The following is a 24,349-nucleotide window of genomic DNA, read 5'->3' as shown; positions in this document are numbered from 1 at the left end:
CAAAAATAAGTTTTTTGTCTTGGAACTCATATGTCACTTTTGCTTTGGGGAAATTAAAAGAAAAGTAACTTGTTTAAGTAGCTGTTTGCCTTATGGGAAATGAGTATGGTTTGTGACAGGTCATGTCCACTATGGCAGACATTTTGTGAATGGACCAGCTCCCTTCATGGGAACCATACTATAGTTTTATCTTTGAAGAAAAAATTATTCTATAGCACAAGAACATTTAGTAACCTAAAAAAAGAGATAATATTCTGGGATGGTAGTGATGGTACACTGTTGGAAAATAAAAATTTCAGATTAAAAATCAGTATAATTTAAGCCACTTCTCCTCTACACTCTAGTGCCTTACAGTATTATTGTTGCTGTATGCCTTCAAGTCAATTCCGACCTATACCAAACCTAAGGTGAATCTATTACTGTGTTTTCTTGGCAATATTTGTTAAGAGGAGGTTTGCCTTTCCCCCTTTATTACCTGTATCCTTTTCAATATCGAAGAGAGCCAGGCCTGTTCCTTCTCTGATGAAATACTGGATTTCTCCATCTTTCCCTTTATCACCATCTTGAGCTATTACTCTCATCACAGATGTTCCCTCTGGGCTGTTTTCTTCCACTGACCCTTCATATACAAAAGAACTAAAGCAAGGAGGATGCAAATTTTCATTGACGTCCAACACCTTGATCTCAACGTGACAGATAGATGAGTGAGACTGGGGCTTCCCACCATCACTGACCTTCACAGATAGGTTGTAAAAGTTCCTCTTCTCATAGTCTAGCTCTTTCTCCAAGATCAGAGCTCCTGTCAGCTCATTCAGATGAAATGTATTCTCAGTATCATCAAACAGGCTATATGTCAGCTCGGCCCCAGAGATGCTATCTGGATCAAAGGCTTCTAGGAAGAGCAGAGTTGTCCCCACAGGCAGATCCTCAGGAACTTTCACCTTATTCAAGGCTGGGATGCAGTGGGGACAATTGTCATTCACATCTTCTAAAGAAATAACCAGATCAGCAATTGCAAAGAGCTGGTGGTCCAAGTGAGGCTGGTCTCTGGCTTCAATTTTTAATATATACTGAGGCCACAACTCCCTGTCAAGAGGAGCAGTTACAACTACTTCACCAGTGAGACTGTTAATGGCAAATTTATCAGTAGGTGCCAGGAACGAATATTTCACTCTCCCATTGTCATTTGTATCAGCATCCTTGGCTTTCACCACTGTGATTGTTGCACCTGTGTTTATGTCCTCTGGTATAGTAATCAAATATGTACTTTGCAAAAATACAGGAGCATTATCGTTTGTATCCAGAATATTTACTGCTAGCAATTTCCATGATGACTTTTGAGGAGTGCCAAGGTCATAAACAGTGATGTTGAGTATATAGCAACTTGTTCTTTCATGGTCAAATGGAGATGACACCAAAAGAAGACCTGTTTCTGTGTCAATATAAAAGCAGCTATCTTCATTTCCAGAGGATATCACATAAACTATCTTTCCATTAAAGCCAGTATCATTGTCTATGGCTGTCAATTGAGTTATAGTCGAGTTCACTGGGATTGTCTCCAGTACATCAATAGATCTTGGAAAGGTGTCATCGAACTGTGGGGCATGATGATTTATAAGATGTGCATTCAAGGTGGACTCTTCATCCAAGTTTTTTTCTGGAGACTGGGAGTCAATAGAATGAATTATGGTCTTAGCCACTTCCTGTAACACCCCAGTTTGTTCACAGTGAAAGTAGACTGGGGTGTTCTGGTTGACAACAGTGATATTTATCCATGTTGGAAAAGCATAATTATCACCATCTGTAGCAGTAATTCTGAGAGTATGGAAATTTGGTAGTTCAGCATAGAAATCTCTGAGAGGAGCTCTAACAGAAATTACACCAGATACAGAATCCAGCTCGAAAAGCTGTCTCTCATTGCCAGACATGATTTCATACTTTATGTGCTGCAGCTCATCAACATCAATGGCTGACATTGTAACAACAGAGTGTCCAACAGGTAAGTCCCATGGAACACTTCCATTACAGTTAATCTTTTCAAACACTGGTGCATTATCATTCAAGTTATTCAAAATGAGGGAAACATAAACTTCTGTTTGATGACGAAAAGGAGATCCTGAGTCTGATGCCCAGACACGCAGATGGTACCATCTCTGCATTAACTCATAATCCATTAACTTGGTGGTAGAAATAACACCCGAAAATGGGTCAATGACAAATGGAACAGCTTTCTGGTTGGCTATAGTGTACGTGATGAAGCCATTCTCACCAGAGTCACTATCAGTAGCCTTCACTGAGAGGACACTGGTGCCAGAAGGCAGATTTTCATCAAAGGTGTTGTGGTATGACGACTGTGTGAAGCTTGGAGGATGATTGTTGCAGTCAATAACATCAACAATGACTGTGACAGAGGCCTGGTTATAACTGGTTGTAACTTTAAGTTCAAAGTGGGACTGTTCTTGAAAATCTATTATTTTGTCTGTAGTTATCAGGCCAGTTTGAGGATTGATTTTAAAGCCTGTGCTATCAGAACTGGGTTTCAATATGTATTTAAGGTTTGTTAGGACTGGAGTAATTTGAACCAAAACAACATGAGTCCCAGGAGGAGCAAACTCACTGATTTGGACTTGATACACGTCTTTTTCAAACTGGGCAAAGGTGTATTTTGAAGGTGGTATTTGAATAACTACAATCTGAGAAAGAAGAGGTGGCTTGTTCTTATCCTTAGCTTGTAGGCTGAGATTGAAACCAAGTGGGTTGTCATTCCAATTGATCTCCTTGGCTGACACTATCATGAACTCATTACTTCCTATGTATGATCTGATGGATTTGAAATGCCCTCTTTCATCTCCACCAACAATGTCAACTGAATCTACTCCAGATCCAGATCCATCTGCCTCTACATTCAAAGTAGCATACAGGATGTCCTCAACAGAATCAGATGCCCTCATTGTTACTGAAACAATGACAGGGGGTTTCATGACAGATGGTTCTATCTGGACTGTAAGGCTGGCCAAGTTTCCAAAGCCATTTCCTTCAGAGATCTTCCTCATCCGGTCCACAGCCAGAACTTTTAATTGCTGCTTTCCTCTGTGGGTGGCATTCAATCTCATGGCAGTCATAATAGCACCAGTGGAAGGATGAATGGTAAACAGTGGCGACCTTGTATTTAATGCATAATAGAATTCTGCATTTTGGCCAATGTCAGCATCTGTGGCACTGACCATACCAATTGTGGCTTTCAGGGGTATGTCCTCTTTGATGGTCACTTTATAAGAAGGGGGTGAGAACAGTGGCTTCAGATCATTTCTGTCGAGGATGTGGATCAGCACTTTGACCCAGGCTTCATAGGCAAATGTCTTCTCCATGGCTTGGATTATCAGCATGTACTTGTCTTTGAACTCCCTGTTCAATCGGTCAGTATAACCACTTCTAGTTCTAATCCTCAAAAAGCAGAAATCCCCAATGATAAAGTCCTCAGCTTTAAACAGTCCACTTGTGTCTCCAGAAGCTATTTTGTATTTGATGTCCCATGTTGAGTCAGTGATGTAAATGCCCATTTTGACATAACTTTCAACATAGGTTTTGGGAGGTGAATTTTCATAGATGGTGGCGTTATAGAGGGAATGAGTAAAGTGCAATAGAGAAGCATTGCCTTTTTCTGAAGTTCCCTCACAAGTCAGAAAAGACACTAGGCAAAATGCAAAGCTCACAGCAAGCCTCCTGGCAGTGATTTCCATTGTAGTCTCTAAATAGAAGAAAAAGAGAACAATCAGCAGATAAAATGGCTATCGGTAAAACATGACACAGAAAAGCATGGGGTCATCTAAATTATGATCCACGAATAGAAAACGGAAGTGAAATCTCATCTATACAGTTAGGTGTATTATTCCAGCATTTAGAGCTCTCTAAATAGCAAGCACAACCACAGAGTCTACCTGACTTCATTCTATGTAACATCCTCCATTTAAATTATATATGCACAGTAGCTAGCTCCTCATTCAGGTGGCTACTGCTTGCCCTTCTATGTTTATTCCTATAGTGGCTGCAGTTTATACATCCTTCAGGTCTGATTGTTTTGCTGTCACCACTACACACACTGGTATACATGGAAAACCTGCTCACTAATTTCTTTCATTCGAACACTGAATGTATGCTTGCCTCATCCCTGAACTCTGTGCAGTTAGTTAGTAGAAACATGTATGGGGTTTATGTATGATTAGCGCTATCTGTGCATAGGCTTCTTCATGCATTCAGAAACCACTCAATACATGCAAAGGTCATTTCACACTTCCAGAGATTGTGCAGCATGACCCATAGGTAAAAGCCCATACAAAAAAAAGGACTATAATGACTCACACAAAAGTCAGCATTAGTAGTCTTGAGACCACAGTGAAATCACTATGTTAAGATATTTCCCAAACAACATATTAAGACTTCAAACCTAAAGTCAAAGGCATTACATAGCTCACTAGTTGTTAACGTTTTGATACACGTGAAATCCCTTATACACACTGATTTATAACACTGGACTTGATGCCCAATCTATGAGCCATTACTTGTTATAAACCACTAATGGAAGAACAATTGTTTTATTACTTGTCAATGCAATCTAATTCAAATATGTGTTAGCTGTAAAGGGTTAGGATTGGACACAAGCTTCTTCTGCAAGCAAAAGACCCAAAGACAATCTAGTAGGGGAATGGTGAGGGAGGAAGAAGCCAATTTACATAATATCCAAATCTACTCCATCACAGGCAGTGGTTATAAACCACTAGCACTGGAGCTGCATCTACACTGCAGAATTAATGCAGTTTGACACTGCTTTAACTGATATGACTCTATGCTATGGAATTCTGGGATTTGTAGTTCTGTGGAATATTTAGCCTTCTCTGTCAGAGAGCTCCGGTGCCAAAACAAACTACAAATCCCATAACTCCACTGGATGGAACCATGACAGTTAAAATAATGTCAAACTGCATTATTTCATGGAACTTTACTCCAAATAGATTAACAAAAATATATAAGCATAATAGAAGGAGCTGCTGGAACTGCAATCAGACAGAAGGATCTTTCTACCATATTTGGCAGACATAGAGCCAAGCAATAGAGGTCAGAAATCCAGAAAATGTTCCAGTAAATATTTAAATTACAGGTAAAACTAGAGCCGGAACTATTTCTACTAAATATAATTGAAGATAAAGGTAACATCTAAAACATATACCGTACCCTATATAGTTACAGCTGCCAGAATCTCTTTCGTGAAAACAGTACTGTACCAAAATACCAACATTAGATGACTGCCTAAATAAAACCTTAGACATGCTTGAAATGGACAAACTGACAATTTTATTAAAGGATAAAGCAATAAATGAAAAGAATGAAGAATGGAATATAATAATGAATTACTGTAAAGAAAGATGGTCCAAAGTTTAAGCAGAGAAAAGAAAACTGTCAATAGTTAGTATTGATAGGAAACAATATTAACGATTTGGAAAAGCTTTGATATAATGATAACCAAGTTTAAAAAACAGGTCAAAATGTTTAGACATATATGATATAAACTAATTAAGAATGTTTACTCTTAAGATAAATTGATACATGTTGTAATGTATTGATATAAATTATGGAAGAAAAATATGAACATACATCTAAAAGGATGCATAAATTTATATTTTGAAGATGTTAAAGAGGGGGAACAAAGTTGAAAACAATATGTAAAAAAGAAATGTGTAAGAATATGTTTCAGACAAAAATCAATAAAAATATAATAATAATAATAATAATAATTTGTTTTATTTATATACCGCTATTCCAAAGATCATAGCGGTGAACAGCAAGTAAGCTAATTTGCCCCCAACAGTCTGGGTACTCATTTTAGCGACCTCGGAAGGATGCAAGCCTGAGTCGAGCTTGGGCCCTTTTTTGCTGGTCTTGAACTCGCAACCTTGTGGTTTTGAGTGAATGGCTGCAGTACTGTACAGGCATTTAACCACTGCGCCACCAGGGCTCCTATTAAGAGACAAACTGCATTTTTTCTGTAGTATGGCAGCGGACATAATGCAGGCACAAAGTTAGATTGTGGTGATACTAAGCCCAATTTACCTGCCTACAGATTTCATAATCCTAGAAGTACTTTTGCATTAAGACAGAGGACTGTTCTATAATTTGCATTATGGAATGAAAAGACAAAATGCTCAGGTTAATTACAAATCCCTAAATTTTCCTCGATATCTCAGGAGATTGCTGTCACACGTTGTAACTTCATCTTCAAATTAAAATCAATGATCAAATAATTGTCAGTTAATTGACACCATTCTATCTTAAATATATTTGTTTTTACGGGTATTTTTAAAACTCTAAAATCCATAAATTCTTCTGTTTTCATTTTAAATAAAGCATAGGATGCAAAGCCTTCATTATGATTACATGCCATTCCAGGAAAACTTAATCATGATAGACAAAGTACAGTAAACTAGATACTGTCATTTACAACTGGCTTTTGATGCTAAATATATCTGTTGTACTCCAGACAAGAAACTGGCTAACATTTCATTTTTTCTTGGAACAAGACATCTGAAATCTAACTTGAGGGCTGATTGGAATCGGCTCTTCTCACTTCATCCACACATGTGGGTTGGCAGTAATTATTCTCATGTTTGGGGATTCCCGTAATCATAGCTGCTTGTTCATGAGTAATGGGGAATATGTTATCTTTTGGTGGAATCACACCAGTAAGATGTTTTTCAGGCTGAAGCTTCAGTTTTCAGGTGATAGAACTACCTTTCAAAAGAGGCTAGGTTGGTCTCCTCCCTGTTGTCCTTCTGCCAACAGGTAAAGCAGACGCAGCCCATCCAACTCTCAAAGGAATCACAGAATCATAGGGTTGGAAGAGACCACAAGGGCCATTCAGTCCAACCCAGGAGAGGTAGTGCATTTGTTTTTGGTTTTATGGCCACTACTCTTGCAGTTCCTCTTGGGTTACAAGAGCTCTCTGGTGGTAGACCCTGCCAGAGGTGTCACTAGGGTTGGCGTCACCCAGCATAGTAACAAATGGTTTCACCCCCATAGACCTCCTCCAGTACCACCCACCATACAGAATCTTTAGTAATATTTTTTGTATTAGTGTTACTCATAAATCCTAATTCTCATATATCATTGAATGTAATGATGATAGTTGTGGCATAAAACAACTAGCAAAATTAAAATTATACCTTTAAATTACAATATCATACACACAGCCTAAATGTATTTACATGTACATAGTTCCCTGTGGTTAAAGTGAAAATGTATTAAGATTTGATGTTTTAAAGAAAATATAAAAATTATTTTAAAATTAAAATTTCAGTTTTATTTAAAAAAATGGGGCCTTTTTTCCTCCTCCCACTGAGCATAGACCCACTCACTCCATCGCTTCATAATTCTAAAAGGATGCGGGCAAACACCACAGCCCATTCCTGCCAAAAGGCAGATGTTGGGGGAGCAGTGGTGTCACCCCCTTGCTTAGAGTGTCACCTGGTGCAGTCCACACACCCCGCCCCTCTCTAATGATGCCCCTGGACCCTGCCGCAGTGTAGGTTTGAACACTCCGTTATGACTTGGAACAGCTGTGGAGGTAGCTGACATTATGCCAAAAGTGGATTTGCTGCTCTGATAGCATCAGATCCATCAGCTGCCCAAGAATGGCAAAGACGATTTCATTCAGGTAGTCTTTTGGAAAGTGACTGTCTATTGAAGAAGGGGGTGTTTAATGGGGGGGAGGGAGCTGTACTCCCCTTACCATGTGCTTTTAAATGGATTATTGTCATAACAACAATCTATTTAATATGTTTTAATATTATAGCTTTTAATGTAATTGTTGTTGCTGTCTGCCTTCAAGTCATTTCTGACTTATGGCAACTGTAAGGCAACCCTATCATGAGATTTTCTTGACAGGATTTGTTAAGAGGAGATTTGCCATTGCCTTCCCCGAGGCTGAGAGAGTGTGGCTTGCCCAAGCTCACCCAGGGGTTTTTATGACCGAGTGGAGAATCGAATCCTGGTCTCCAGAGCTGTAGTCCAAAACTCAAACCACTACACTATGCTGGCGCAATGAATGAGATTTTAATCATGCAATGAGCTACCTTGGTTCTTATTATTTGGAGAACAGCAGTACTGTATATTGTAAGTGACTGATGTTGCAAAGAAATATTTAACAGAAACATCCCATGCCCAACGATCACTGCAGCTTCAATCTATTGGGCTTTATGCAGTCATTACATTGTTTTGACTTGTTTGAGATGTTTATTATATTTTAAACTTGTTTAAATCATTTATTGATTTCTTTAAATTGGAATTCTTTAAATTGTTTATATTATTTGATCACCCTGAGATCTCACAATAAAAGGAAGAGATAAAAATGGCCATCGTCTTTGGTTAATATGTGCATGCAAAATAATTTGTATTCTTTGTCATCTATCACTTCCAGCCATTAATACCATTTCCCCAGCTTTCTTCATCATAGCAAAGATGCAGAGATGGACAGTGCTATGTTGACTTCAGTGCTTTTGGGGAGGGCATAGTGGTTTGAGTGTTTGAAGACCAAGGTTCAAATCCCTCTCAGCCATAGAAATACACTGGGTCACACTCCTCAGCCTCAGAGAAAAGCAAAAGAGCATGCTCTCTCTGTACAAAACTCTGCCAAGAAACTCCCATGGTAGGGTCACTTTAGAGTCTCCAATTGGTTTGAAGGCACACAAGAGAAACAGCAGCAGCAGCAGCAACAACAATAAATATGAAAGGCACACAACGTGTTATTGGGAAAAAGCAAAAAGAGAGAGGGAGGGAGGGAGGGAGGGAAGTTAATCCATGGACATCAGCTCCACACCGTCAGAGTAATCATATGTGTTGTTGATCTCACAACTTCACTACCATCAGTGATCAACATGAGTAACTCTACTGTGCTTGGTGGTACTGACTGTCTTAATGGACTTTTCATCCATCTACTAACCAAAGTTCTCTGAGTAATGCACAGCCTATTAAAAATAGAAAATAAAAATGCAGCAGAAATATCAAAGAGAAACACCCCACAGACAAAGGAATATAAAACCAAGATAAAAATAGTAGCAGCAAATAAAACATGACAGTGTATAAAAGCAAATCAAAACCAGCAGAAGAATTAAATGGCAAAAATGCAAAAGCACTAAAACCGTGATAGTCTATAATGATAATCTATTCCATCTTTGTGGAATTTCACTGCTAAGAATGTACAATATCTACTTTATGAATCCAACTGAACCATTGAAGCACAAATAAATTAGTGTTATGGGAACTATTCAAAGAAAGCTTCACCTTCTCCAAGGTTCTTGCCCACCGTATACTATGCAGACAACCAAAGACGCATTAGGGAAACTTGATAATTTTGGGCTGTGAGGAGAGGGAGAGAGAGTGACAGGAAAGAGTGCTTATTGCCAGAGAGCCATGATCACAAAGCAGGATTTGTGTCATAACTTTAACAGGGTTAAAGAGTCAAGGAGCATGCAGGAACTTGTCAGAAGCTGTGCTTTCTCCATGCTTCAGCTGCTGAGCCTAGAAAGAAATAATGCAAATACTGGTGCCCTCAAGTCCTGTGAAACAGGAAGGATTTTTTGCTCTGTACAGGAAAAGAAATGAATACAGGCATCGTAAGAGATTAAAACAGTTCAGCCGAATCTTAAGACTATCTTTGTATCAAGGTCTCTAGCCCTCCATGGCTAGTCTCCTTGCCCAACAACGACCAGTTTACAGTTCATAGCTCATGTGAACTAGTTCTTCATGTACCATGAAAACACCAAGCCATTTCTAAGTCAATGTGACCCTTTACTGCAAGGAGCTGGGTCATACGACCTCTGGCTCCTGGCTCTGGGGAGGCAACAGAGAAAGAAAGACAAGGCTCCCAACGCTTCATAAGTTAAGTAGAAGAAGGGAATTTGGTGGAGATAACTTGTCACAGAAGGAAGAAAAATTACACCCGGTAACAAATCCTTTGCTACACAACTATTAAGAACGTCTAGCAATTTGGATGTCACCCTATTCTCAAGCATAGTTCGTTACACTGAAGATTTAATTATGAACATAGATTAGAATCTGCTACTTGGATCAGACAGGCAATGATTTTGCCTGTGTCAGGAAAACTTAAAAAAACACGCCTCACACTACCTCTTCATATTTTACAAATATAGAGATACTTTCAAATGTGGAGATTCTCTCAAGTCAATTTTTAACAGTGATGACATGAATCAGAACTCAATAGGTTCTGCAACACACTATGTTTTAAAGCCCAAATCCAGGAACAACCTTTATTCCCACTAGTGTCTCTGCAGTTGTTTTAGGCTGTACATTTATATACTTAAGAACAAGAGCCTGGTATTTAGCCAATGACAGGCTGCTCCCATAGTAAGTCACAAAAGAGTCACTCATCACTCTGACACAGCACATATTTTCCACAAAGGAGGTGTCTAGCTCAAACCCTGACATCTCCGATTAAAAAGAATCTTGCAGAAATGAATAGGAATACCTCTGTGACACTGAACCACAGTAGACAGCAGTGGGAGAATGGACTTTATACTCTTTAGCTCTGTTCAGGCATAAATTCATACCATTCTGTTTTCCAGAACAGGAATTTAATGCATGGGAGTTTATATACATTTGGAGAACAACAACAGATGTCTGATGTTGGTGTTTCATGCCAAAATGTTTCATGTTTGTCTTTGACTTGTCTTTTTTTTTTTTTTTTTTTTTTTACATTTTTATGCCTATATGCTGGGTGTGGTTTTTGTTGTTATCTTGAAAAATCAAATTATTTACAATGCAATGTCTACATATTGTTTTAAGAACATCAGCAGCAACAACAACAAAATTCAAATATAACTATGTTGGTTCATGAGAAAAATCAAAACAAAATCCATAGTTGGAATAAGCAACTTTATTAAGACCAAGCAAAATGCCACAAAACTCTCCAACTGTTTGAGTATTCTCCAGAACTCATCACTGGGTTGCGTGTTACAAACAAGCAGGGAATGAAGGAAGAAACATATAAGTAACAAAATTAGATAGCTTTGTACAAATAGAATCTCTCACACTTTCTTCTGTGCACAGATGAATCTGAACACATAGCCTCCAACATGTCACAAGATGAAAACTGGGACATGTGTGGCCAAACAACAACAAAGTATGGTCAAAATGGCAAAAGTTATTAATGGAGGACAACACACAAGTTAGGTGAGGCTGCAGCAGTTTGCTTTTGCCTGAACCTACTGGGAGAGTCAAGACTTTGTCCTCTCCTCTCCTCCTAGAGTTCATACTACTTTTGCACAGTGAATTCAGTTTGGTTTTGTAGCAAATAAAGTAAACTGAGGGGAAAAATAGGATGAGAGAGAAACTGGGACATTTAAAAAGCAGTTAAATAAATGAGCATCAGAAGTCTTATTTTGATCTCCCCCTCCATGCTACAGCTACACTCCTGAAGTCCTCAAATTACTAACTCCTTGATGCTAAGGAAGCATCACACTGTCATTACAGTCCTCATCTTCACAATCATCTCCACACATAGACTTTCTTATGAAAGGTCCAAAACTATCTTGGGACTGTCAAAAGATTACCAAGGTACTGACAGAAGTTGTGTGAACTCACGGATGGGACTAAACACATGGTTCCACTTGTGTTGTGCTTGTTCCTTCACATGCATAACACCTCCACTAGGCTGTATTTGCTCAAAATGAAAGATCTGAAGCTGCAATGCCAGCAGTTTAAGAAGGTGGGAATGGAAAACCTGCCGAATAAACTATGGTGCATGCTGCAAGCATCCTATGCAATTAATGTCTTCTTATATTCAAGTTCTCTAATACAGTTTTAAGGTGGGGAATCGGTACTTAAAGGTGTGGCCCATCTGATGTTCTGCGTCAAAAAACAAAAAAAACAGCACAATGCCTAAAAGGCATCCTGGTTTTTATTATGGAAACAAGTACACAGAGGCAGTTTATGCTTTCATCTCCTGGGACCGCCAAAAGATTTGCTAACTCCAGAAAAATGGGATTCAGCCGTTCTGTAGAAACTATGAACATCTGCTGTGATGAGTTGTTAGCAAGGTGTCATCGTGGCTGGACCACAATCTCTTAACCTAACTTGACAAATAAATAAATATCTAATAAGATATTTAAACAGAGGCTGGATGGCCATCTGTCAGGGATGCTTTGATTGAGAGTTCCTGCATGGCAGGGGGTTGGACTGGATGGCTCTTGTGGTCTCTTCCAACTCTACGATTCTATGATTCTAAGAGGGTGCAAGCATGGCAAGCAAGGCTCTGTTTACTTCCCAGAGTGGCCCTTCATGCTGCTTTGCACATCAGGACTCTAAAAGCATGATGTCAGCTCACATGTGCATTGAACAAAAAAAGAAGCTATGGGAAAAGATGTATTTTTAAAAATGTTATGTATATATTCAATTTACACCTTGTTATTCTCCCAACACAGGATCCAAGGCTTACTATATTCATAATAAGCAACTAAAGCTTTAGATGAATGATCCTGTCAGGATACCCTGCTTCCTACAAGACATTCTAACTTGATATGCACAGTTAGTGGGAACATGGGAGAGGACTTTCTCTGTGTCTTCTCCCACATTTTGAAACTATCTCCCAAGGGAAGCTGAGAAGGCTCCTCCTTTGTTGCTTTTTCTTCAGCAGGTTAAAACTTTTGTTTTCCAGCATACCTTTAGGAACTGATTTTTAACAGAAAAACTGTGTTCATGGCCTAAATACCCTATCTGATCTTGGAAGCTAAGCAAAGCCAGCCCTGATTAGTACTTGGATGGGAGAAACCCAACAAATATCAGGTACTGTAAGCTATATTTCAGAGGAAGGAACTGGCAAAACCACCTCTGAGTACTCCTTGTCTAAGAAAACCCTATTCATGAGGTCACTATAAATTGACAGGTGACTTGAAAACACACACATTGTTTTTAATCATTGTTTTAAAGTAAGATTTTAATGTTTTTGTTCTAGTCATGCTGTTTTAATTATATTTGTTTTATTATAATTTTCTGCCTTTCTGTAAGCTGCCTTGAGATATAAATAACATGGGGAGGGAGAGATTCTCTTTTAAGAGATTCTGGACATGCTCAGAATGAAGAAGTAGGAACATGTATGCTACGGATGGGGTAGCAGAGTAAGTCTGTCCTTGTTTCTAGCTATATTTAGCTATTTTCACACTTCATTGAAACAGCTTGAAATAGTGCTGGCTACAGAATTGCCTCCGGGTTGTCTGCTTCTTCTTCTTTGGTTCTTTCCCTCAAGATGTCTGGTTTCATTTTCAAATTGGGATTCAGCTCTTGTGCTGGAGATAAGATCAAGCTACATTGCCATAAGTTAGATGCTGACTTTGTTTACTCCTGAATATTTCAGTCCATCTGATGTGTAAGTGAATAGTTTTTCATAATTTGGTTAACATGTGAGGGGAAATGGAGGGGTGGTCAATTAGTTATCTTTACTATTTAGAAATTACAGGCATGGAAGTAATATACCACTAAATATGTTTTGGGAATGTAAATTCTTCACCAACACACATATATTACACTTACAATTTTTATCACTTGATTGTGTGAATGTGGAGCTCTAAGAGTATATTCTTGTGCTGCTAGTGATTTACACATGCAAAGAGATGGATTTGGGATGCACCCATGATCTTAGCCATTTATTTTACTTTTCTACTGTGTGCAGTGTAGACTATTGCTAAAAGAAGAGAATGTGCCTTGTGTATTTTGTGTGGGTCCTCCTCACGCCAGTTTTGATCTTGGCCATTTAATTGTGGCGATATAGAGCTGTAATAGGAAATATATGTCTGCGAAAACAGTGACTGTTCTGTTGTTACTGTTGAGGAGGAAAAGAATGCAGATATTTTCTTATGAGTACTGTACATATGCATAAACAACTGTGTGGCATCTCATTCTTTTAATCTATGTACAGTAGATATGCAAAGACTGAGGTTTCGTAAATGTTCTGTTGACAATGTATGGTGCTGCTGTGAGATGTTTTCCAGTGCTGCCCTACCCTGAACACTCCCTCACCCTTGCATCAATGAAGCAGAATACCATTCCAGGGCTACTGACTGTCCTCAGAATTTTCTGGACTGTTTTAGAGATTTTCTTCTGGATTTCTGTGATTGTTGAAATTTTGTGGATGGTACTCAAGAACAAGTACTGTATACGATTTCTGTTTTGTAGGATAAATGGTTTTACAGTGTGCTTGTGTCATACGTGGGTGCCTTTTATGCAGCTTTCAGCATATGCTGAAAGTTGCATGATGGCAGTTGTAATGGTGCATGCGCCCATGGCACACGCGCCACACGTCATGTACAAACCCCATTATTTTCAATGGGGCTCGAGCATATGTGTTATTTGCCTTACATGGAGGGGTCCGGGATGGATTCCTGCGTAAGGTAAGGGCACACTGTACTATGACTAAACTATGTCTCTTTTTTATTGTTTTTTAAAAATGTTATTTATTTATTTATGTTTAAAATAACCATTTGGTTATAATTACATTGTGAGCGGCAGTGTATCACAATAAATTATATACAGAAACATCTTTTCTTTATAAGTTCTCAAATATTGCAGTTCACCTATATTGCCATTAATATATTCCAAAAACTGAAAAGTAAAGTATGGCCCGGTACACACGGGCGGTGAAACACCGCCCCTCTTTGCTGCGCATCTGTGTAGCAGCATCTACATGTGGCTACACAGATGCACACTCAGAAAGGAGTTGCTCTAGGCAGCTCCTTTTTGCGCTGTTATAAGGACTGCAACGCAGCCTTATGATGCTGCTTCTGCTGATAGGCGTCTGTACATAGCACCACCTGCTGTGTGGACGGGTGCGCGCACCTGTGACATCAGGAGGGCTGGTAGCCCTATGGAGCCCTAATATAGCCGCAATCTGCCCGTCTGTACTGGGCCTATGTCTCTTTTTTTGTGACCAAAAAGCTCTGAAGCCAAACTCCTTGTTCAAGAAATGCTATGCCTGACTTTGGTCAAATGTTGCACTGGCTTTGTGTGCTGGAACTCAACTATATATTTTTGATTTTATCTTCAAGCCTCTTTCTTTACTTGTGTTTTACTGTATTCAGATAGCTCTCCTTTGTACTGTATTGGGACCTGAATCCTGAGCACCTTAAGTATTATGGTAAAGTATTCCATTGATCTGGCATGCTACAGACATTTCTATGCTTGTGTTGTCACTTAGGCCTGTTACAGACTGCCAAAATAAAGCTGCTTCGGGTCTCTTTGGAGGTATGCTATTTAAATGATGCATGGGTCCTAAGAGTCCGGAGGTCGCGCCAAAGCCACACTCCATTCCTAAGCACTGGAGGGCAGCTTTGGTGCAGCTTCTGGATTCTTAGGATGCATGCATCATTTAAACAGCATACCTCCAAAGAGACTCGAAGCAGCTTTATTTTGGCAGTCTGTAACAGGCCTTAGAATCCTTTTTTTTTAACCACATGGTACTGTGGCCAGTGCTTCTTCAGTTCACTTACATTCCAGAAATCTGCAGTGCACTGCATGAATATCCTTAGAATGTTTAGAAGAGAGAAGGGCAGTCAGAAAATTAGATGTACATTACTTGGTTTTGCCTTTCTGTCCCAACGTTCCTCAAGGCATGACCTGACATGGATAGTAAAGGTTCAGAAGTATCTGATAATACAAAACAGATGAGGAACCTTAGGTCTTGAGATCAAATCCAGCCCTTCTTGGGTGATAACCTGGCTCTCTGAGGTTCTTTAGGGTCAACATGTTTCACCATGATACCATCATTTGTGATTTCTGCCAGGGATAAACTGCCTTTGCTACTGGCATTAAGATATTTTAGCTAAACTATGTTGGTATTTTTATTTCCTTGTATTTTTGTTACCTTTTGTTACCAGCCTTCATTTAAAATATAAACAAGCACAAAAATGCTTAATTAAAACAAGTAACATAGTTGAAACTTATAACTGTTGGAGTTCAGGCTAATAGCAGAATCTTTTGATTAGTTGTGTATGTAGACACAAAATGGCCAACTAGCAGCCTGTGGAGCAGATCCAGCTCCAAAAGTAATGTATCTGATCTCTGGCAGCTGCATCAAATTTTAATAAAGGTGTGGTGAAAAAATTGCCTGTAGATTATCTTACAAGAAAACAAGGGAAAACCACAAAATTGTAAGAAAAGACTCCAGAGAAGACAGGAGGGATTATAAGTATTCTAATATTAATTAGGTCTAATATTCCAATGGTACCTGACTGCACATGTTTAGTAAATGTGGAATTCTTATTCCTAGATGGCTAGTGAGGCTTTGTGAGAGAACCTAACTATCCATAAAAGGCCAACTCATTTCTTTGGACCACAGAACTGGCAACTGACCATTCTGATTATGCAAGCTGTTGTCCAAAACCATAATTTTTTCAAGCTTTGCTCGTATAGCAGAACCTTTGATGTAGCTAGACTAACAGCTTCAGAAATATAGAAGGTCCCAGACTGAAGTGGAGAACTAGGGTGGTCCCAGATTGCCTCCCAAGACCAATTGGTAGAGGGTCCTTGGTGGGCTCCCTCCTCCCAAAACACCTTTATCTGATGTGTGTGTATGTGTTTTGTGTGCCTACAAGTCATTTCCAATTTTTGGTAACCCTAAGGCAACTCTATCATGGGTTTTCTTGGCAAGATTTGTTCAGAGGAGGTTTGCCATTGCCTTCCCCTAAGGCTGAGAGCATGTGACTTTACCAAAATCACCCAGTGGGTTTCATGGCTAAGAAGGGAATCGAACTCTGGCCTCGAGTTGTAGTCCAACACCCAAACCACTGAGCTACATCGGCTCTCACCTGAAATAATCAGAATCCCAAGCTGGCTTCGTCTCCCCTTCCATGGGACAATGAAATCAAGCTGTGAACTGTGACTTCAGTCAGAGTTGGAAGAGACCACAAGAGCCATCCAATTCAACCCCTTGGCATGAAGGAATATACAGTGGTGCCTTGGGTTACGAAATTAATTCGTAACGCGGCCGCTTTCGTAACCCGAAAAGCCTTCGTAAGCCGAATTGCCATAGGCGCTAATGGGGAAAAGCCGCGATTCCGTGCGAAAAAGCCGAAAAAAGCACCAAAAGTTTTTTCGTAACCCGAAAAAACATTCGTAACCCGAAACAATAATTCCCTATGGGATTTTTTCGTATCCCGAAAATTTCGTAACCTGGGTATTTCGTATCCCGAGGTACCACTGTACAATCAAAGTGCTCCTGACAAATGGTCATCCAACCTCTATTTAAAAATCTCCAAAGAAGGAGACTCTGCCACACTCCAAGGCAGGGTATTCCACTATCGAACAGCTCATACTATCAGGAATCCCAATGTTTAGGTGGAAACTTTTTTCCTGTAGTTTGAGCTCTTTTCCTGAAGTAAATCTATTGAATCAATGGGATTTACCTATATGTTGACTCACCATTCAACAATTAACCCCATGAATGTACTCTGTTTGGGACTAACCAAAAGCCTTGGTCTCCTGTCTACCATCCCTTCTTGAGGGAAGCACTGCTTAAGGGAGCCGGGGGCAAAGTCTTGCCTGAGACCCCATAGGCGGCCTAGAGTTTCCCCATTTCTGAATGCTACCAAAGTCATTATAATCATGTAAAAATGCCAGTGTCTTATAGTGGTGGTTGCAGCCTAGTCATAATCATTACCTGAAAGAAGCCAACAGTGTAAATAACAAAGTAACACGACAAATCTATCTTCATGTCTGTGTTCAGTAGAGGGATATTTTTCTTTATTTCTTAGAAACGTCCTTAAAAGTAATTCTATCACTATAAACACCAAAAAATTACAAACCAGATCAACCATGCTGGGTGCCTGTTTTAACTGTCTGTAATACAGTTACACTATGCATTTGGTGAGAAAAGCAGGGGGGAAAAACAGGCAATGTAGAAAGCTTGGGGAAAGATGTACCTGCTATATATTGTATAACTGGTTGAAATGTGATAGGTACAGGTTTGCTTTGTGGATGCAATAGAACTGGCATGATTATAATCTCTCCACTTTGGGGCTGGACAGATTGGGGGAAATCCCCCAGGTGGAGGCTGCAGCAGACAAACATCATGGCCTCTGTGAGGCTTAAAAAGAACTTGCTCCTGATGGGTTCTTTTTCTGCCACATGCGAGGCACCATTGGCACGCTCATGCACAATGATGACATCTGCGCAGTGCCGTTTGGGCACTGCACCGCATGGACACGCGCAACCATGGTGCCTGTGTGGCAATTGTAGGGCTGGGCACGTGTGGATGCCCAGCTCTACAAAACCCTAAAATCAGCCCCTGACCAGCACTAAGCGCTGGTCTGTACTGGACCTCAGTCTTCTCCATTTGTTCTAGTGGTTTTGGAATTCTCTTTTTAATAAGGTGTGTGTGTGGGGGGGGGGACACTAACAAAGACAGATCTACATTAAGTGCCAATAGATAAATATACCAAGAGATATCATTACCAAATGACTCAGCCTTCTCTCATGATCACCACTGAAGATTTTAGCTTCTTGAATGTAAGTATATTTTCAAAGTTCTTCATCATGTGTGTGTGTGTTTTTTAAAATGGCTCAGGATTGATCTTAGTGAGTCTAAATTAAATTCCCATTTGAGATTCCATGTTTAAGAGTCTGGTTAAGATATAGTCAGAGAGACTGACACAAGGTTGCGGTTCTAGAAAGAAACTTCTTTGAAAATATGGGAAGTATTAGTGATTACCAATGATTATCTGCAGTGTGTGTGGTGTTGTGTGCCTTTAAGTAATTTCCAACTTATGGCAACTCTGAGGTGAACCTATCACAGAGTTTTCTTGGCAAGTTTCTTCAGCAGGGGCTTGCCACTGCCATCCTCTGAGGCTGAGAGAGTGTGACTTGTCCAACATCACTCAATGGGTTTCATGTATATTTGTTAATTACTCTGGAGTATAGTGAATAAACACATACGTAGAATTACGTTGCTGTTAGATTCCCTGATTACTACTGATGTAGAATGGAATGCTCAGAAAATAGACCATTGTTTATATGTCTTGTATAAAAGTGAGGGTAGACTCCCCCTCCCTCTGGTCAACAGCAACTGCTTTACTAACTTGTTTCAGTTCATTGTACGCAACTGAAAAAGTGCATTTCTCTGTGCAAGCCCAATAAAGTGAATTGGAATTTCACCAGGCCACAATTGTAACATTCTGACATTCATTTCAGCAACATGTGTAGCTGCAATAGACAGAGGAATAACTAGGAAGAAAAGGAAACCTACTGCCTGTCCCCAAAGTTGCTGCACCTACATCTGATGGATTTCTTTAATTATATTCCTCCTCTTTCTCATCCTCCTCCTCCTTTAATATGTACAGTGTTTTACTAACATGCTAGGAAGCTAACAGCTCCCTTCTACATGTCCAGCAGGTTAAGGTGGCTATCATACTCTGAAGTGGCTGGAGGTGAGGGGGGGGGGATCTACCAAGCAGGAAGTTGGAGATCACAGAATTTCACCCCAGCTTCATATTTCTATGTAGATAGTGGAAAAATATATGTTCCTTCCATAGAAAGAGACATTGGAGGGACGTCCCATTTTAAAAAAGGGGCGTCTCTTCTAGATGCCCCTGGCTCTAATACGGACTCTGTCGGTACAATATGGCGCCGGCCGTTCCACACGGCTGGCGCCATCTTTACGTATTGGACGCTGTGCGTCTGAACATGTTGCGGCGTCTGTGACGTCTCGAATGCTCCCCTGGCGCCTCGCGACATCACTGAGGCGCCGCTTAAAGAAGCTCCATTTTGGAGCTTTTTTTTCGGTCCATGCGGGAGCTGCGCGGTGTGGCTGCTGCGGCTCCCGCACAGAGCAAACGGCGGCGGCGGCAGACCGCCTCAAAGTTTCGGTTTATAACCCGCCATTGAGTCTTTCCATTCTGGTGGAATGATCCAGCTCTCTCCAGTAAGCCCTCTTTCTAAGGCCCAGTACAGACGGGCTTTGTGGCACATCTTGATGATGTGCTAGGGTTGCCTCGGGGCATCGCTTACAGACCCGCAACCCTATCACGTATTCCGTATGCCAAAATGGCGGTGCCCTGTACAGATGGCCGCCGCCATTTTGACGTGATGGACGCTTAGCGTCCGCACGTCACGATGCGATACTGACGTCGCGAGTGCGCCATTGGCACACTGTGGCATCAGTATCATACCGCAAAAAGAACCCGTTTTTGCAGGTTCTTTTTGCTCTGCGAGGAAGCCACTCAGTTTGTCAGCTGCAGCTTCCTCACAGAATAAAACAAGGCACCCACAGACCGGGCCTAAGTCTTGTAAACAGAACTGAAAGCAAGGCATCTCCTGCTCTCAGATTTACAATCTAAAAGATGTAACTCAAAAGGATATTATGTAACCGTGATGGGGAGACTATGGGTGGCACACGATGCCATTTTGCCAGGCACGGGGCAAGGGAGAAGGCGGAAGAGGCATGCGTGTGCCCGTTCCTCCTCCTCCCTGCCATTTTTGGGCCTCTGAGAGATAGTGGAAAGCCAAAAATGGTGATCAGGAGAAGGAGCCCTCTCCCAGCGTCTCCAAGACAGCTGGAGGCTGGGGAAAGGATGGGGGAGGAGGAGCAACTGGCCTGTGCCAGTTGCTCCTCTCCAGAGACCTTTTCCAGCCTCCAGCTCTCTTCAGAGAGAGAGCTGGAGGCACTGGGACAGGGAAAGATCTCTGGGGAAGAGAGACGGGCCACATACCCAGTCCTCTCCTTCCCTGCTTGCCTTCCCTTTTCCCCAAAGAGCTCCAGAGAGCCCTTTGGGGGAGAGGGAAGGTCTGGGAAGAACAGGACAGGGTGCGTGCCTGTTAGCGTAGATTGCGCAGTCAGCGTCTGGCACCACATTCTCCACCTTCAGAAATGCAGGCAGCTGCTTGCAAGCTGGAGAAACAGCTCTCCCCTTCAGAGTCAGTGAAGAGATACTGCAGACAGACGTCTCACAAAGAGGCTTTTATTCTTTAGACAACCCACTGCCACCCACGATTTGAAATACATCCCTAACACATCCCTTATAAAGCCAGGGGTCCATGTGGCTTTTTGGCCGTGCCTCTTCCTCTTGTGTCACAATGATCTCTGTCCCCTATCCAGGGTGACTTTGCACATTTGCAGCACTTTACTGCACCTGGTGACCATCATCTCTGATGTCACTTCCCATGACTCAGCACTGGTGGAAAAACACCTTGACATCATGGCTGACAGTGACCCTTTGTTGTCCAGTCATAATTTAATACCATATTCCTCATGGCTTGCCTTCCCTTTTCCTCAGAGAGCTCCAGAGAGTCCTTTGGGGGAGAGGGAAGGTCTGGGAAGGACAGGGTGTGTGCCGAGGCGTCTTCCTCCTGCCTTGCCTTTCTTTACTCCAAACGGACTCCTGACTCTGAGTCCTTTCAAGGTGAAGAAAGGCCCAGGAAGGAGAGGGAAGGCAGACTTCTCCTCCTCTCTGCAGACTTTGCCAGACCTGAGGTGACCCTGGAAAGCAAACCACGGCGGAGAGGAAAAGGGGCTGTGGGTGGACTCCTCTTCATCCTCAGGCTTTGCCAGACCTGAGGCATCCCTGGAAGGACACGTCAGGTCAGGAAAACTCCCACGGAAAGGAGAATGGGTCACGGGCCCATTTCTCCTCCCCCCCATGGACCCCTACTAGGCCCCAGCTGTTTCTGAGAGACAACTGGCAGCCAGGGGAAGGGTATGAGGAGGAGTAGCAATGGCACGTGCCCGTTGCCCCCCCCCCCCGCAATTTCCCAGCTTCTAGCTTTCTCAGAGATAGCTGGAACCCGGAAAAGGCCGGGTGGGGGGGGGGAGAAGTCCTGCCCCAGAAGCCCCACCTCCGAGGGTGGAAGTCCCACCCCAGCACGCAGCCCCCTCCCTGGGAGGCAGAAGCCCCAGCACATGGACCTCAAAAGGTTCGCCATCACTGGTATATAAAGAAACAATTCAAAATTACGAATGTATGGGCACAAACCATTAGACTTAAGCTCCTCTGACCTGATTCAAGATCCATTCTCTTAAAGGGGTCATGTCCTGATATTATGCCCCATTTTAGTTGGTCTGGACTGAGGATGGGGAATATGGGACCCATGGTATGCATGTGTCCCCAAGGACATTTGTTGGGGGGGGGGGGGACTGGGAATGAAAGTTCAATTTTTGATTACTATTATTTTGCTCCAAAATAACTTGATTTGTCTCTCAGAGCAATTATACCACTGTTTTGGGTGTCTTGGTCAATTTTTTACCTTAGAGAGGCTTTTTTCAACAGGAAATATGGTGAGGCTGGCCCCATAGGGAACACGGGTGGGGGGGGGGCGAAATGCCTCCACCCCAAGCTCATCTCTTTCCCCACCTTCAGTGGGGAATGAATAAGTGCGCACAGTGCAAACTCAATGGGTCTTATCTCACAAGGGATTTTGCACCTCAGATCCGGAGTCCAGCCATGTGTATTCATGTTATAACATGATGTATTATCAGACATGATTGCTTTCTATGGGGGTCGTTCCGAGGCAGAGCCACAGTCAGTTCGGAGTGACTCCTCATTTTTGTGAATTTGCTAACAAGTAAATTCACAAAAATCGTTTCCAAGCCCACTTCGATTTTACTTCAAATTAGTCTGATGTGGAAGATCACCCCAATCTCGCCCCCAGTGACCCCCTGCCACCTGTCCCATCATCCCCTGCCTGCTCCTTCACCCCGATCTCACCCCCAGTGACTCCCTGTGACCTGTCTCATCATCCCCTGCCTCCTTCTTCACCCCGATCTCACCCCCAGTAACCCCCTGCAACCTGTCCCATCATCCTCTGCCTGCTCCTTCACCCCGATCTCGTCCCCTCTGCCATGCTGCCACCTGTCCAATCATCCCCTGCCTCCTCCTCCACCCCGATCTCACCCCCAGTGACCCCCTGTAACCTGTCCCATCATCCTCTGCCTGCTCCTTCGCCCCGATCTCGTCCCCTCTGGGACCCTGCCACCTGTTCCATCATCCCCTGCCTACTCCTTCACCCCGAAGAGGGATGACAGCTAAGGAGGGGAGAAGGAAGGATGACAGCATCCAGAGCCCCACTGAGCATGCGCAAGGGTGCCAATTCGAATCACTAAATCCCTCTGGTGTGGTAATACAATGTGCACTCGCTGCGCTTTGCCCAAGTAGAGACCACAATTTCGTTCCTCAGGTATGATAATACATCATGTGAATTGCCTTGGATCTGAAGTATCTATGCTCCCCCCTCGGTTTGAATCAGAGCTCCTGTTTCACCTGTGATAAGGCCCAATGTCAGCACTTCTAAGGAATGGTGCATCCATCTCACAGATGCACATTCCCTCTGCCTTTCTCACATATCCACTGCACAACCACAGTAATCCTGAAACATTTACCTGTTGAATTTAAGATTTTACACACAAAAATGGTTTTACTGGTGTAGATGTGACCTTGGGGATCTCAAAATCTATAATGGGAGATCATAAGCCCTGGCAGGTTCTAGTTGATAAGCCTTTTGGTATGATCTCAGTGGCAGATTATATGCCTGTTGTCCAGGGAGTTGTCTACCTAAGTATAGACAGGCTCAGTAACAGAGAGATGATCACCAAGTAACAAATAATACAACAATAATACAAATAAATACAGCTAATAATACAGCTAATACAATAGTATTAATACAGCTAATACAAAAATTATGCTGCTAAAAATAGAGCGATGTCTGCTTCTGGAATCCAATCTTATAAGATTCCACACAGAGTCCAGTCTTCAAGTAAGAGCAATAAGTTTATTCTTCCAGTCCCAGGAGAGTGAGATGAAGAAGAGAGAACTATCAATCCCTCTCCAACCCTCTTAATAGTATATATACACTGCAGCTGATATCACTAAGGGCTGTGTCTTAAAGGTACCTTACATCACAGTCATCTGCACTGACAGAGAGAAACCATAGGTCTTCATTGTGCTTGATTAAGAAAAATAAACTGGAAGTGGCTATCCAGTCAGGAAAGCATCCACTCCTAATTCTTCTGGGTGTCTCTGTGGTCTCCCTTACCCTAACTCCCAACTTTGCTAAAGAATATGCACCTTCATCTCTGTCCCAGTTACCTTTCTGATCTTTGTCATTTACAGCCTCAATAAAACTGACCCCCTCCTGAGTCATCTGTAACAATGGGGAAGTTATTTTTCATCTACCTTCATCTCTTCCCTGTAACTTTTAGCAAAAAGGTAGGCTTGTCACTACATGTGGGTCTTTATGACAACTGAAACAGCCTTTGTCCAGGTGACTGGGGAAAAAAAGGGTGGGAAAGAAATATCTGTGATCTTAG

At 41.7% G+C, this 24,349-nt stretch overlaps 1 protein-coding gene across 1 annotated transcript in view; it reads right to left on the bottom strand.

Annotated features, from left to right (window-relative positions):
• Positions 1-24,349, bottom strand: part of FAT2 (FAT atypical cadherin 2) — a 152,833-nt gene that overhangs the window by 97,228 nt on the left and 31,256 nt on the right. The window contains exon 2 of the mRNA XM_042453782.1: positions 476-3,748. Within this exon, the coding sequence (XP_042309716.1) occupies positions 476-3,740 (3,265 nt within the window). The 5' untranslated portion in view covers positions 3,741-3,748. The remainder of the gene's footprint in view (positions 1-475; positions 3,749-24,349) is intronic.

Source organism: Sceloporus undulatus, chromosome 2 (genome assembly GCF_019175285.1).
Source record: "Sceloporus undulatus isolate JIND9_A2432 ecotype Alabama chromosome 2, SceUnd_v1.1, whole genome shotgun sequence".
Lineage (NCBI taxonomy): Eukaryota > Metazoa > Chordata > Lepidosauria > Squamata > Phrynosomatidae > Sceloporus > Sceloporus undulatus.
Note: the sequence above shows the minus strand (reverse complement) of the source record. Positions and strands in the feature narration are given on the sequence as shown.